The sequence below is a fragment of the Grampus griseus genome (genome assembly GCF_964374135.1).
Source record: "Grampus griseus genome assembly, chromosome: 6".
Classification (NCBI taxonomy): Eukaryota; Metazoa; Chordata; class Mammalia; order Artiodactyla; family Delphinidae; genus Grampus; species Grampus griseus.
Genome location: NC_139000.1, coordinates 33,550,819 through 33,566,187, shown reverse-complemented (window position 1 = coordinate 33,566,187; position 15,369 = coordinate 33,550,819). Strand labels below are relative to the sequence as shown.

General features: G+C 47.9%; 2 protein-coding genes across 3 annotated transcripts in view; one reads left to right on the top strand and one right to left on the bottom strand.

Moving 5' to 3' along the window:
* NANS (N-acetylneuraminate synthase) overlaps positions 1-2,948 on the top strand; it is a 29,385-nt gene extending 26,437 nt beyond the window's left edge. For both annotated transcript variants that reach the window (XM_082655814.1, XM_082655813.1), the window contains 2 exons: positions 690-956; positions 2,728-2,948. In XM_082655814.1, coding sequence (XP_082511940.1) covers positions 690-956; positions 2,728-2,937 — 477 coding nt within the window. In that variant the 3' untranslated portion in view covers positions 2,938-2,948. The remainder of the gene's footprint in view (positions 1-689; positions 957-2,727) is intronic.
* Positions 2,732-15,369, bottom strand: part of TRIM14 (tripartite motif containing 14) — a gene marked incomplete at its 5' end in the record, with an annotated part of 28,553 nt that continues 15,915 nt past the window's right edge. Inside the window, 7 exon segments of the mRNA XM_082655812.1 lie at positions 2,732-2,869; positions 4,319-4,401; positions 5,509-5,675; positions 10,032-10,219; positions 10,222-10,400; positions 10,402-10,639; positions 14,353-14,445. Coding sequence (XP_082511938.1) covers positions 10,116-10,219; positions 10,222-10,400; positions 10,402-10,639; positions 14,353-14,445 — 614 coding nt within the window. The 3' untranslated portion in view covers positions 2,732-2,869; positions 4,319-4,401; positions 5,509-5,675; positions 10,032-10,115.

Sequence of the window (15,369 nt, the reverse complement as noted above, 5' to 3'; positions counted from 1 at the left end):
TGCCAGCCTGCCCCCCAGGCCCAGCCCACCCCTGTCACAGCAGGGTGAGTCCTCTGACCTAGCAACCTGCACTTCTTTGTCCATCACACACCCTTAAGCCTGGTTTTCAAGGCCTTTGCCACTCAGCCATCCTTATCTTCTATTAATTCCCATCTGGGTCTTTCTGCTGTACTTAAGCTTTCTGGTCACCCTCACTGACGAGGCTCACTCCACTTAGAATGTCTTTCGTCACATCCAGTGAATTATAGATAACCAATTAATTATTTAGCATTCCCACCAAAGGATTGTTTCGAGATTGGGCTGTATGTATTATTGATGGTGATATTTGTGCATATAGCATACTTGCTTTCAGCAGCTCAGGCTAATTAAATGTGACAGATGCTTTTTGAATGGGTTTAGGCATTTGGTTATAGTTCTGTTATTATTCTTCGTGGTTTGCGCAGTGTGTAACATTCTTCAGATGTGTTCCTGGTAACAGCAGCCATTATTTTTGAGCATTTACAGTGTACTGAGTGCCCTCCACAAGTTCATAGCAGCTCCCACCAGGTACTGCTATCCCTGGGAAGGAGAGACTCAGAGAGCCTCGGAGGCTTCCTGGGCCTCAAACTCAGATCTGCCTGACTCTAGAATGTATGCGGAAAGTACCACACTATTTAACTTTTTTTTCCCTCCCTTTTTCTATTTTAAAGGAATATCAGAAGCTCTTTCCTGACATTCCCATAGGGTATTCTGGGCATGAAACAGGTATAGTGATATCTGTGGCCGCAGTGGCTCTGGGGGCCAAGGTCTTGGAGCGTCACATAACTTTGGACAAGACCTGGAAGGGGAGTGACCACTCGGCCTCGCTGGAGCCTGCGGAGCTGGCCGAGCTAGTGAGGTCCGTGCGCCTCGTGGAGAGGGCCCTGGGCTCCCCGACCAAGCAGCTGCTGCCCTGTGAGATGGCCTGCAACGAGAAGGTGGGTTCTTCTGTCCTGCCGGGTGCCACTGTTGAGAGGGGGCTGCGTGCACTTACCTGAGAGGTAGTTGGTACCAGCCCTACCTGAGCCCAGGCCAGTGGAATGATGCAGGGATGTCGCTCGGAGCCTATGAGTTTTTTGGAGTTCATATTAGCAGCGGGAGGAACTGGTTATTTAAGGAACTTCAGCTGTTTCTCTGGTTCCCTGGCATATTACAGTTCTCCATTAAGTCTCTGAAGCCTCTGGCCCCAGCGCTCTAGACCCCGGGTAAAGGGGGGTGGTGTCCGGGGTCCCTCGTGAGGCATGCGGGTAGGTCAAGTCTGGGGTCCCGTGGAGTAGGTAATCCTTGAGGGACATCCAGGCAGAGGGGCCCCATGAGGCAGTGGGAGGAGGGCCTGTGCTATGTCAAGGCATCCCTAAGCGTGGGAGGCAATGGATGGATGGGGGTGGGGCTTGTCACGGGGTTGGTGGGGGATGACGCAAACGTTCCCTCAGGAGCAGTTTGAGCTGTGCAGCATTAACCTTCAGACAGAGGGGATGGGGAGGCCCGCGAGCCCTGCCTGGCACACTGACTATCTGGGCTTCCCGGAAGCCATGGCCTATACCTGGCTCGGCCTCTGAGTCTAGAGCCAGGCGTCCCGGGGCTGCCAGGGAAGCAGACACTCCTCAAACGCTGCGGGCTGTCTGGGCCAGAACAAAGATCTAACACCAGGCCTGCTAGAGGAGTGCTCTTTTATCCCAGTGGGGCCTACTTGCTGCCCTCAAATTAAAGATGCATATACACCAGGAAATTAAAATAACAGTAAAAAGAAACAAACTACCTTATACAAGAAAAGGGGAGAGAATTGGCCCAGAAACTGGAATGAGAGTTATAGCAGTTGAGCACTTAATTTGGTTCTGAGCCTCCTGGCTCCCTGGGCAAACAGTGAGGTACCAGAGGATGCAGAATCTGATAATCATCCGCCGAAAGACCTTTTGTCCTGGCATAAATTCCAGAACTGATTCCTTGGCCCTTACCTGGAAGATGCAGAGTATTGGACTAGATATTTTGTTGAAAAGCATCTATGGGCAAGACCTAGAAACACTGGTCATGAGCTTCAGGTCTCCTTTGTTCCCCTCACCTGCCCAGCCTATCTGCCTCTTCCTAAGAGGCTCCCTTCCATACTCAGTGTCTGTGCGCCCTCTGTACTGCTACTGTACTGAGCAAGGAGGACACAAGGTTTGTGTCCCTCGAGCAGTGGGCCAGGAGTCAGGAACCCCAGGTTCTCATCTTGGCTCCTCGCAACCTTGGCCAGCTTACCCGCCCTCCGTGGACCTCCGTTTCCCCATGTTTAAAATGTGATGCTGAACTGGACGATGACAAAAGCAATCATAATTTTAATTTACTGAGAGCAGTCTATGTTCCAGGTAGGTTACCTACATTATTATCACGAATCCTTGTAGTCATCTGACAGGGCAGAGACACTGTTATTTCCCATTTTACAGAGAAACTCAGCCACAGCTTGTACCCAGCTGCCTGGGATTCGGATCTGGCTCTCTTTGGCTACATAACCTGAGTCCTTTATTATAAAGGCCCCTCCTCTGAGTCCACCCCACACTGGCCGAGTCCCTGCTGTGTGTGAGATACTGTTCTAGGCACCGAGGGGGGAAAACAGAGTCCCTGCTATCCAGGTAACCTTGTGCGAGAAAACTGATCAGGGACCTTGGGGATAAAGCAACGTGTGCTAACTATTTCTGTGAGGCTGGCACTGAGTCTTAATTTTGTCCACAGCTGGGCAAGTCTGTGGTGGCCAAAGTGAAAATTCCGGAAGGCACCATTCTAACACTGGACATGCTCACTGTGAAGGTGGGTGAGCCCAAAGGCTACCCTCCTGAAGATATCTTCAGTCTGGTGGGCAAGAAGGTCCTGGTCACTGTGGAAGAAGACGACACCATCATGGAGGAATCGGTAGAAAATCATGGCAAAAAAATCAAGTCTTAAAATAAAGTGCCATTCTCTGAATGCTGGTGCCGTCAGGTGCATTTGGGTGACGTGGGGCAGGAGTGGTGGTCTCTGGGGATCTGGCTTTCATCCACTCCCCACCCAGAGAGCAGACATTTAGGGGCCAGGCCCTGGGTCAAGCCCGTTGGAGGGATACAGAGAGCAAATATGGGCGGCCTCTGCCTCAGGCTGGCTGGCCCAGAAGGGGCGGTGGGCTCAGAAGCATCTCATCACTGCCCAGTGGCAGTGAGGGTGCAGAGGAGTGAGTGCTGGCTGTATGGGCCCTCTCCTTTCAGCCTTCCTTCTTCCTGCCTGCAAAACCAACCCTAATGACCCCAAATATCTCTTCCTTCCAGCTCTCTCTCCTTATCCCCTGCCCGCCCTGGGGTTGAGTCTAGTTAGCTGTATAGCCATCACTAGGCATTAGAGAAGGGGTTGGCCAAAGTGTTTTGCAGGCAGAGGATGCCAAAGCACTCACAGCTCTGAGCAAAGAGAGGGAAATGGCATTTATTCCTTCTTTAAACAAATATGGAGGGCCTACTATGTGCCAGGCCCTGCTTTGGGGCCTGAGGATACTGCAGTGAATCCCCTCCTTATGGGACTTCCGTTCAGATGGGGACAGATGCTCCATAAACCAGGAGCACAGTAAAGTAAACCACAGAAGGTGACACGTGCAGTGGGGCACGTGAGGGAGCTGGGGAGTGTGGGGCTTGGCGTATTTGCAGCTTGTGGTGACTTGTAAGTATGCTGGCGATGCTGAAATCAGCCCTTCCATGATCCGTCGTGAAATTACAAACCCAGCTAACAAAAGATCCTCACTGTTGGACTTCCTTGAACTGAAGCATGAACCCTTCACAGAGATTCCCTATCATAGTCCTCTTTGTTCTTTTGAACCAATACTGAGATTAATGATTATTTTCAAATGTACTTTCAAATTCTTAATCTTTGTTCATATCTATTTGACCTGGTTACTTTAATTCCTCTTGACTCAAAGTGTGTCTTGGGGGACTTCCCGAGTGGCGCAGTGGTTGAGAGTCCACCTGCCGACACAGGGGACACGGGTTCGTGCCCCGGTCTGGGAAGATCCCACATGCCGCGGAGCAGCTGGGCCCGTGAGCCATGGCCGCTGAGCCTGCGCATCCGGAGCCTGTGCTCCACGACGGGAGAGGCCACAACAGTGAGAGGCCCGCGTACCGCAAAAAAAAAAAAAAAAAAAAGTGTATCTTGGAGTCTCTTTTCAAATGCGTAAATTGCTCTTTGAAGTTTCTTTACTTGTGAGGATAGGGCCTCCCTCTCCTGGGGATCCCAAAACAGTTTCTGGAAGGAGACTCGCGTTTGTATGTGTGGGTGGGGTGGGGTGGGAATCCGGGGTTGTACTCACAAGAATCCATAAGATTGACGTGCTAGGAGCTGGATTGTGACGGCATCCATTTCTGGCTGCTGTTTACTCCCTTTCACTTCTCCCTACAAACAGTCATGAGCAGACAATCAAAATTTCTGATTCCATAGCCTTTTTTTTTTTTTTTCTACAAGAGCAGAGATGACATTAAATATCTGAGACCTCCTAACAAGAAGAGACTTAGTATGGTAGTAGACGGATGTGTTCCAGGGCCTGGGAAGAGGAGGTGGGTCTGAAAGGAAAGGAGGGAAGAGCCTAGCTGGGGCTCTGGCTGAGAATGTACAGCAGGCGGTTTCTAGCAGGGAACCTGTCAGTTGCTTCCAGGTCCTGTCAGACTGGAATGTGAGAAGGGCCCAGGCTGCTCTGTAGACCTCAGCTGGATTCCCCCAGAGGGCAGAAGCCAGTGAGGCTCACACCTGGAAGAGCCAGTGAGGGCACAGGGCCTAACTCTGCCCTTTGGGTAGAGGACTGGGTAATGTGTTGGAGAGAACTGTGAAGAAGGGCCATCGTCTAGAACCCGCTTCCCATTAGGGCACATAGAGAAAATCATAGCCTGTGAATGCCGTGTGTAGGTAAAGTATGGGGCTGCCTGCAGCCAGGAGCAGCTGGCCACCTCATGCTGTGCCAGGCCCTGAGGGCAGGAGGATGGATCTCTGGGCACAGCTCTGGCCTATTCGTACGTCCCTGAGCTCCTGCCAGGAAGGCGATCCAGTGCTGGGACCACAGTGAGGCAGCAGACGGTCCCTGTTGGAGAATTCACAGCCTATTGGGTGCAGTTACGTCCACAAATAGTGCCCTGCATGTGTGAATTGCGGAAATGTTTTCCAAGAGTCATGAGAGCTATGGGAGTGGGGATGGGAGAGGAGGCGTTGGCCAGGGAAGCTCTCCTGGAGGAGGTGGCACTTTAGTTCAACTGTGCATGTTGAGAAGTGACTGAGGGAGGAATTGTGGAATCTGGGGCATGGGAAGTACCCTGTATGTCCAGGTGAAAGTTGGGCAGGGAATGGCCACATGGAGAGGAAGGAAGGGATTTGGAAGGTTGTCAGGAAGGAAGCAAGGGCTTAAAAGCCTGCTGACTTTGGACTGTGTTCAAAAGGCAATGGGAAGCCATGGAAGGCTTCAGAGCAGGACATGGCGGACTCAACCTTGGGCCCCACCCCTCTTATGCTTACCGTCCCACCTCGTATGCAGCTTGGCTTCTTGGGCAGCCTGTTCCCTCCTCGTGGTATGGACTCCTGCTCACCATGCCCTGGCTGCGCTGGGCCACCTCTGTGTGCCCTCTGCTAGGCTGCGTCTCCTCCACCAGGCTATCATCACCCTTCTCCCTGGCAAAAAGGAACTGCAGAAACAGAAGATATCATTCAGTAGACAAGAAAGGGTCCCTGAAATCTCTAAAAATTAGTAAGTGACCACAAATGGCTTCAATGTTGATCAAAAGTTGCCCAAAGTTGCATAATATTATCTTGGATAGGAACTGCTGGGAGGCAGAATTTGTTGCCACATAAGCAAGAAGTTCTAACGTGAATTACCTTCAGAAATAGTGAACTCCCCCCATTACTAGAGATATTCCATCAAGGACCAGCTGACTAGAGCAAGAAAGTTGTGGAGGGGGTGGGAAATGAGCAAGGCCCCATCCAGGCCTGGGTGCCGTGTCCTTGAAGCAACACAAACTCCCAATGAAGAACACGGTTAAAAGGGACGGTACGGGCTTCCCCGGTGGCGCAGTGGTAGAGAGTCCGCCTGCCGATGCAGGGGGCACGGGTTCGTGTCCCGGTCCGGGAAGATCCCACACGCCGCGGAGCGGCTGGGCCCGTGAGCCATGGCCGCTGAGCCCGCGCGTCCGGAGCCTGTGCTCCGCAACGGGAGAGGCCACAACGGTGAGAGGCCCGTGTACCAAAAAAAAAAAAAAAAAAAAAGGGACGGTACTCATTTTATTAAAACCACATCTGCAAGCAATTTGCTCTTATCAATAAGGAAATTTCTATAAATTCAAGTCTGAAAGAGAATAAGTGATCAGTACCGTTACAGACATGGACCCCAAGGAAGCTCAGTCCTGTGCTGAGTATTCACGGAGGCTCCTGCTACTGCCAGATGGCAGCTAGGAGTATCGGCTGTCTCAGCACCGTGTCAGGCACAACAGGAACTCCACTGCGGATGCAGATAGGTCCTGGCATGGTACAGTACTGTACAGTTTTTAAGGCAAGTTCATATCCTGTGGGCTCATCTGAGCCTCACAGCACTTGCAGGTGGGGTCATTAACCTCATTTTACAGATGATGCCCCAAAGAGTACAGTGACTAGCTTGAGGTCACAATTGATTGTGGACCAAAACTGCAGTTTTCATCCTTTATAGTCCAGCTCTGACTCTGCTACATGAATCCCAAACTCTCAAACCTCCCTCTGGGTGTAAGACCTCATCTCAGAGCCCATGGAAGGTAATCCAAAGGGAGACTTAAGTCCCACAGAGAAACCGAGCAAAAGCAAAGCATCACAGGCCTAATAAGAGAGGGGCCATCTCCAAAGAAGATATACAGATTGCCAACAAACACATGAAAGGATGCTCAACATCACTAATCATTAGAGAAATGCAAATCAAAACTACAATGAGATACCATCTCACACCGGTCAGAATGGCCCTCATCAAAAAATCTACAAACAATAAATGCTGGAGGAGGGTGTGGAGAAAAGGGAACACTCTTGCACTGTTGGTGGGAATGCAAATTGATACAGCCACTATGGAGAACAGTATGGAGGTTCCTTAAAAAACTAAAAATAGAATTACCATATGACCCAGCAATCCCATTAGTGGGCATATACACTGAGAAAACTATAACTCAAAAAGAGTCATGTACCAAAATGTTCATTGCAGCTCTATTTACAATAGCCAGGACATGGAAGCAACCTAAGTGTCCACCAACAGATGAATGGATAAAGAAGATGTGGCACATATATACAATGGAATATTACTCAGCCATAAAAAGAAATGAAATTGAGTTATTTGTAGTGAGGTGGATGAACCTAGAGTCTGTCATACAGAGTGAAGTAAGTCAGAAAGAGAAAACAAATAGCGTATGCTAACACATATATATGGAATCTAAGGAAAAAAAAAAGGTCATGAAGAACCTAGGGGTAAGACGGGAGTAAAGACAGACCTACTAGAGAATGGACTTGAGGATACGGGGAAGGGGAAGGGAAGTGACAAAGTGAGAGAGTGGCATGGACATATATACACTACCAAATGTAAAATAGATAGCTAGTGGGAAGCAGCCGCATAGCACAGGGAGATCAGCTCGGTGGTTTGTGACCACCTAGAGGGGTGGGATAGGAAGGGTGGGAGGGAGACGCAAGAGGGAGGAGATTGGGAATATATGTATATGTATAACTGATTCACTTTGTTATAAAGCAGAAACTAACACACCATTGTAAAGCAATTATACTCCAATAAAGATGTTAAAAAAGAAAAAAAAAGAAAAAAGAGGAGCCAGAGCGAGTAGGCACTGGCTAGAGACCGACTGCATTCACCTGAACATGGTGGATGAGTACAGACCCCAGTTCCACCATCAGCTGTGTGACCTTGGGCAAGTTACTCATTCTGTGTCTCAATTTTGCCATGTGTACAATTGGGATAACTTTCTACCTCCTAGGGGTGATGTAAGGATCAAATGAGTTAATAGCTGTAAAGCATTAGAACAGTGCCTGACAAAATAGCAAGTACTTTTACTTGGACCCTGCGGCCGTGGGTCTGGGAATAAATATTGGTTTGCAGGGATGAACAGAGATATGGGGTCAAGTGCATGCATCTTCCTCTGTCAGGAATGCCCTCTGCCTGTCAGAATTCTGCTCTGGGCCATCCCCAGTAGAATTAATTTCCCTCTTCTCGGCATTCCTGGAGCATAGTGCTGAAGACATCTATCCAAGCTAGAGTTTTAAATGATTTGGTTAGGACTAAAGCCACTTTTGAGGTTCCTTCTGCCTTGTATTCTACTTACATTACATTGCCCCATATGAAAGTACCGTTTTTAGGTTAAAAAAAAACTATTGGAAATTGCCAGTTTTATATGGTTCAAACCAATTAACGCACTGAGTCTGTTTAAACCCTGAGGGAGATTGCTTTGCGTTTTCCTCACCCTACCACTGCCCTCCTGCCAAGCACCTAAGAAGATACTTTTACATAGTACCACTTCAAAACCATATAAGGAATTTGACCGACAGGATGCTGAACCTTCAGAACTGAGGTACAGACCCTGGAAAGAGGCCTTTCCCTTCCTACTAGAGGGGATGATCTCCCTGGGAAGCCCTGCTGATTTGGCCTTCTGTATTTCCATCATTACCTTCTGGAAAGCAGGGGCTCTCTGGGTTTCCTTGGCAACATTTTGGATCTGAGGAGCATAGGGATGCCTGAGCTGCCCAAACCCCACTCATAGTTAGTTCCTCTCCTTTTGATTCCAAGACTGTTGGGAAAACTGCCTGTGGTTGCTTAGCAACAGTCACCTGCTGATTTCTTCCCAACATTCCCTAAGAAATGAATAAGCAGTAAAATCTTCCAGGTTGAAAGCTGGGCCTGAAGGGCTGGGCCAGGGGGCAAGTGAGAGACATGCCTGAGGGCTGGGAGGTGGCCGAGCCCTTAATCACCATGGGTGACTTCAGGCAACTTTCTTTCAGGACCTTATTCTCCCCAAATGTACAGTGGGGTCAGGCTGAGTGATCTGTGAGACCCTCCCAGCTCAGCTGTTCTGATTCAATAGCAGCCAGCTAGTGGTCATTCACTTGCTGCCTTGGAGAGAAGGGACTTTCTGAACTTTTCAGGGTGGGTAAGGTGTAGGACATGGCTGCCCTTAGGAATCTTCCAATCTAATTGGAAAGACAGGTCCCAGACTGTGGATCTGATACAGAGAGATTCTTGTAGCTTGGGGAGACTTCCTGGGGGCAGTTAAGCCTGGGGAAAACAGACAGGCAAAAAGAAGGGGCTTTCCTGTATAAATGTGTTTATATGGGAAATGGCAAGGGCAAGGGTATAGAGGTGGAACTATGCGACACACAGTTCTGATTGGAGAGTCTCTGAAAAGAGCAGTAGGAGCTAGATGAGGATGTGTAGTTTGGGGCAGACTAGAAAAGCCTTGACTGCTAAGGTAAAGTGCTCCCCTCCCCCCCCATAGTCTCCTTGGGAACCTTCTCATAGTTCTAAGAGGTTAAGTGGTTTCACGCAGATCACTCTAGCTGTAGGGTGGAGGATGAGATGGGAAAGGGTTCAGGCCAGGTGTTAAGAAGCTCTTGCAGCTGCTCTTAAGGAAGTGACATGGACAAGCTGAAGGAGAGTGGAGAGGAGGAAGCAGATCCAAGGGACATTAAGGGACAGAAGAGTCTTAGCGACTCTTATTCACATATTTACTGTGCGCCTACTATGTGCCAGGCGGTTCTGAGTGCTGTACGAGGGAGAATGTTCTGAGGCTGAGGATCATGTATTCTGACATGGTGAGGATGCTTAGGGCTCACCCATGGGTGTGTCCTTTCAGGAACCTGGACTAAAAGCAGTGTAGAAGAAGGGCCCTGGTAGCGGTGGGGAATTCGGATGAGAGAGCAGCAGCAGAGGACCTGTGTTTAGGGCCCTAAACGCTAGTTTGAAACTAGCGTACCTAGGAGAGGAACTGTTCAAAGCACAGGGCATGACCGGTAGGGGAGAGGATGGGAATGCTTACAGAGGCGGCAGTAGACCAGCCATGTCTGGATCGGATGAGACCAGAGCCGCGGAGAGCCTAGGGCGGCCACTCAGGTGTCGGCCCCTAGGGCAGTCGGGAGATGCTGATGGCCCCTTCCCAGAGCCGCAGGGCCGGGTAGAGCAGCTCCTGGAAGGCGGCACGGAAGGTGTGCAGGTGGGTCATGCCGTCACGTCGTAAAAGGTGAAGACGCCGACCTCGTAGTCCAGGAAGACGCCGAGCCGGTCGGGGTCGTCGCGGCGCCGCAGACGGCTGCGCTGGCCGTCGTGGAAGGCCCAGTACTCGAGGTCATATAGTTCGAGGCACCAGGACTGGCGGTTGCAGCCCAAGCGGGCTGCGGCAGAGGCGCCGCAGGGAGCCGTGGGCCGCGCCCACCCACCAGCCGACGCCCGCCTCCAGCACGTCCACTTCCCAGTAGTGGCGGCCGGCGTCGAAGCAGTCGCGGCCCAGCACCTGCCACAGCGCGTCGAAACGCAGCGCAGGATTGAGCCCCAGGTTGCCGTGGTGGCCACAACTCATCTTCAAGCAGTCTGCCGAGAGACGCACGCGCGAGTGCAGCGTGTCTGCCTCCAGCGTGAGCGTACGCGCGTCTGCGGAGGGCGGGGACACCGGGCCAGGCCCGATGGGCGGGGCCAGTGCCCCTGCCCCGCCCCCTGGAAACCGACCCTGCTGGTACCCGTTGTCCCGCAAGTGTTCAGGGTAGAATACAGGGAAACACGGAAATCACGAGTGGGGCGGTGGCTGGGGAGCACGGGCAGGAGAAAACATTTTAGTGCACACCCGTTGTACGGCTTGAATTTTGTACCATGGAATTTGTTGCCAATTTCTAAAAAGTTAATAAAAAATAATCCTATCGGGGCTTCCCTGGTGGCGCAGTGGTTGAGAGTCTGCCTGCCAATGCAGGGGACACGGGTTCGAGCCCTAGTCTGGGAAGATCCCACATGCCGCGGAGCAGCTAGGCCCGTGAGCCACAACTACTGAGCCTGTGCGTCTGGAGCCTGTGCTCCGCAACAAGAGAGGCCGCGATAGTGAGAGGCCCGCGCACCGCAATGAAGAGTGGCCCCTGCTCGCTGCAACTAGAGAAAGCCCTTGCACAGAAACGAAGACCCAACACCATCAAAAATAAAAAAATAAATAAATTTAAATTATATAAAAATAAAAAAAAAATAATCCTATCACTGTTAACACTTGGGTGTACATGCTTCCAATTTTTTCTTTACTTGCCCCTTTATAGTTTTTTTCTTAACGTTGGTGTCATACTATACAGGCTCTTGGGTAATCTGCTTTTGAAATTTATTGAAGTATTTATGAACATTTTACCACATCAATTTCATCTGTGGATTCAACAAACCTCTGATCAAATTTTGATGGGCTGTTGGATCTGTGCATGCAGAATCCATGGATACAGGGAGCTGAGTGTATTTGCACATAATTGTTAAGAGATTAATGTCCAGAGTATATAAGGAACTGGTACCACTCAGTATCAAAAAAAACAAAAACAAAAAAAAGAATAACCCAACTAAAAAATGAGCAAAGGGGCTTCCCTGGTGGCGCAGTGGTTGAGAGTCTGCCTGCCGATGCAGGGGACACGGGTTCGTGCCCCGGTCCAGGAAGATCTCACATGCCGCGGAGCGGCTAGGCGCGTGAGCCATGGCCGAGGAGCCTGTGCTCCGCAACGGGAGAGGCCACAACAGTGAGAGGCTCGTGTACCGCAAAAAAAAAAAAAAAAAAAAAAAAGCATTTTAATGGCAACCTTAAGATTTTGATGTATAGATGAATTATAATTTAACGTATTCCCTCCCCCCGCCTTAAAAAATACGCTTTTTAAAAAGGTTTTGAAAATACTAATATGAATACATCTTTATGTATCTGATTAGTTATTTAGAATATATTCCTAGAAGAAGAAGAATTGCTCGGTCGACGGGGATGATTGTGATTTTAAGGCCTTTGGTAAATATTGCCAAACTGTCCTCCAGAAGGGTGGTGGTGATTTAAACTCCCAATAACAGTTCTTGCTGCATTATACACCTCTGTAGACATGAAGTTAGAGAAAAGTCTAGATCTTAGGGCATGTGGATGTTTAGCTTTAGTAGATACTGCTGGATAGTTTTCTCGGTAATATTTTGGAGTTTTCTGTAGAGAGGTTTTGTATGTCTTTTGTTAGATTTATTCCTAGCTTTTTAAAAGTGTTACTGAAAATAATGTTTTTAAAATTTCATTTTCTAATTGTTTATTGCCAATACATAGAAATACAATTGATTTTTGTATGCTGACATTACATCCAGCAGCTGTTCTAAATTCATTTGGTAACTAATTTATTTATAGATTATTTTGGATTTTCTGTAAATAATAATGTCACCTTTGAATAATGATCTTTTTTTCCCTTTTCCCATCCTTATACGTTACTTTTTTTTTTTTTTTTTTTTTTTGGCCTCAAGGCACTCTCTAGGACATCTAGAACAATGTTGCATAGAAGTGTTTATACTGGGCATCCTTTTCTCCCACTCCTGGGTAAATATCCAACAGAAGTGCATACATAGATGCATCAAAAGACATGTACAGGGATATTCAAAGCAACATTATTCACTATAGGCAAAAGCTAAACAATCCAAAATGTCCATCAATATATTAAGTGTGCTACATTCATACAATGGAATACTACACCACAGTGAAAATCAACAAACTACTGCTACACACAATCATATGGGTAAATCTCACAAATGTCATGTTGTTCTGTCGAAGCAAGACACAAAAGAGTAGTCTGAGTGATCTCATTATATAAAGGTCAAAGACAGGCAAAAGTAATCTTTACTGTGAGAAGTCAGGAGAGTAGTTACCCTTCGGGATAGTGAACTGGCATGAGGAAGGATTCTGGGGAGCTAGAAGTTTCCATTTCATGGTCTGAAGGAAGTTATTGAATGTGTTCACTTTTAAAAAATCATTGAGCTACAGCCCTTTGACTTGTGCACTTTATGTATTTTATATTTGTTAAAGTTTAGTTTAAAAAAATGCATGCCTAGTAATTCCATTTTGAGAAATTACTCCTAAAAAAATACAAAAATGAGCTAAGGTGTATTCAGTCACTAATTAATTCAACAAAGAGGTACAAGAATGGATGTTTACTGCAGCACTGTTTATAGAAATGAAAATGTAAAGCAGCCTAAATGTCCAATAGTATGATATGAGATTGATTTAAACACGGCATATTCAATGGAATACCATGTATCCTTTAAAAATAACTATAATATCTGTGTTTATTAAAATAGAAAATTGTTCAATCTATACTATTAAATTTATTTATATATTTATTTATTTATTTTGCGGTACGCAGGCCTCTCGCTGCTGTGGCCTCTCCCGTTGTGGAGCACAGGCTCCGGACACACAGGCTCAGTGGCCACGGCTTACGGGCCCAGCTGCTCCGCGGCATGTGGGATCCTCCCGGACCGGCGCACAAACCCGTGTCCCCTGCATCGGCAGGCGGACTCTCAACCACTGAGCCACCAGGGAAGCCCTAAATTTTTAAAATTACAAAAGAAGGCAATTCCCTGGTGGTCCAGTGGTTAGGACTCCGTACTTCCACTGCTGGGGGCCAGAGTTCGACCCCTGATTGGGGAATTAAGATCCTGCAAGCCTCGTGGTGGAGCCACAAATAAATAAATAAATAAATAAATAAAATTACAAAAGAATATCTATAATATCCCATTTTTAAAAATCTGTAGACATATATATTTTTTAAATGTCTGAAAGAATATATGACAAACATTAACATCATTTAACTCCGGGGCAGCCAATTGTTTTCTTTTAGTATATGTAATTTCGAATTCTCTACAAGAAGCACACATTACCTGTATAATTTTTTAAGGGAACAAAGATGTTCATAATATATCAGTAGATGAAAACACAGATTACAAAACAGGATGTAGAGTATGACACCATGTTTGTACAAAATATATATATTAAATACTTATCACAGTATGTATATAGATATGCCAAAGGAAGTTAAAAGGGCAAATAATAGTAGTTATCTACTACTACGTGTCTGCTTGGGTATGTGAGCAGAAACATTTCCAAAGCTCTTCAGTGATTTATGAGTGATTTTCTTTTAAAAAACTTTTCTTTGTTTTCTAATTTTTCTACAGTGAACGTGTATTATTTCTGTGGTTTTTAAAAAACTGATAATAAGGGTTAAGAAAACTGAAGTTGGGTTTCTTAGGGAAAAAGGGGGGCCTCTACTTCAGTGACCCTCCCTCCCACCAGTACACCCCACGCCCTCTTCACCCTCTCCCCGCTCCTGGGGTCTTACATTTTAAGAAGAGTGATCGCTCTGGTGAGGGGCTTGTTTTCAGCAGGGAACCCGGCTGGGCGCCGGAGGAGCCCGAGAGCTGGCAGTTCACGTCTGTAATGAATTGTGAGAAATGAGTGCCTGGTGTTCATGCAAGCAGCACAAATTACAAAACATACTAAAAATATTACAGAACTGGGGATTCGCATAATCTCTCCCCAAGAATTGCATGCAAATTTAAGTAGGAAATGCAAATTCACAGTAACAAGAAAACTTCAGGACAAGGCTCAGATCTATACAGAAACGCACTTTCCAGGATCCGAAGCAAACTGAGCAATGACAGGCCAGTGTGAGTGAGGCCTGGACATGGGGAGGAGACAGCAGGCTCCAGGACCATCCTGAGAGTCAACCATGTATTCAGCAGTCAAGGAAGGGGGCAATTTCATGGCAGACATGCAAATTCTAGGATAAAGATCGAAAACAAGAAATCAAAGCTGAACCCTTAGGAAGGTCGTGTTCCGGTCTCATCCAGGTAAGAGGGAGTTCAGGGGAAACCCAAGTCATGGTCCCTGTCTCCAACAGCTCAGTCAGGTAAATGAGGTGAGAAATGGGCTTGCTCGAGCCATACCGCTCAAGGCAGAGAGTGCTCTAGATCGAAGAGGAGACGTGAAAGGGCTCCAGGGCCTGGAGGGGTCAGTGAAGGCTTCATGGAGGAGGAAGCACCTCAGCTGGCCCTTAAAGGATGGGGAAGATTTGGACACCCAGAAAAAGGATGGGAGCCTTTCCCCAGGATACAGCAGGAGCAAAGATATTAAGGACAGGTGCTAGGAGCGTCGTGTAAAAACTGAGGAGCCATGGAAGGTGTTTGAAGGAGCGTAGATATGAGCAGAAGAATTTCCAGAGCTCTCTCTGGTGGGGAGTGGATGGGGCAGGGTGAGTGTGGAGGCAGAGGCCCTGTTGGTAGGCTCAGGCCTGACCTGGGGCAGCAGGGATGGAAAAGGGGCTGGGTTCAGGATATACTGCAGTGGTACAAGTACC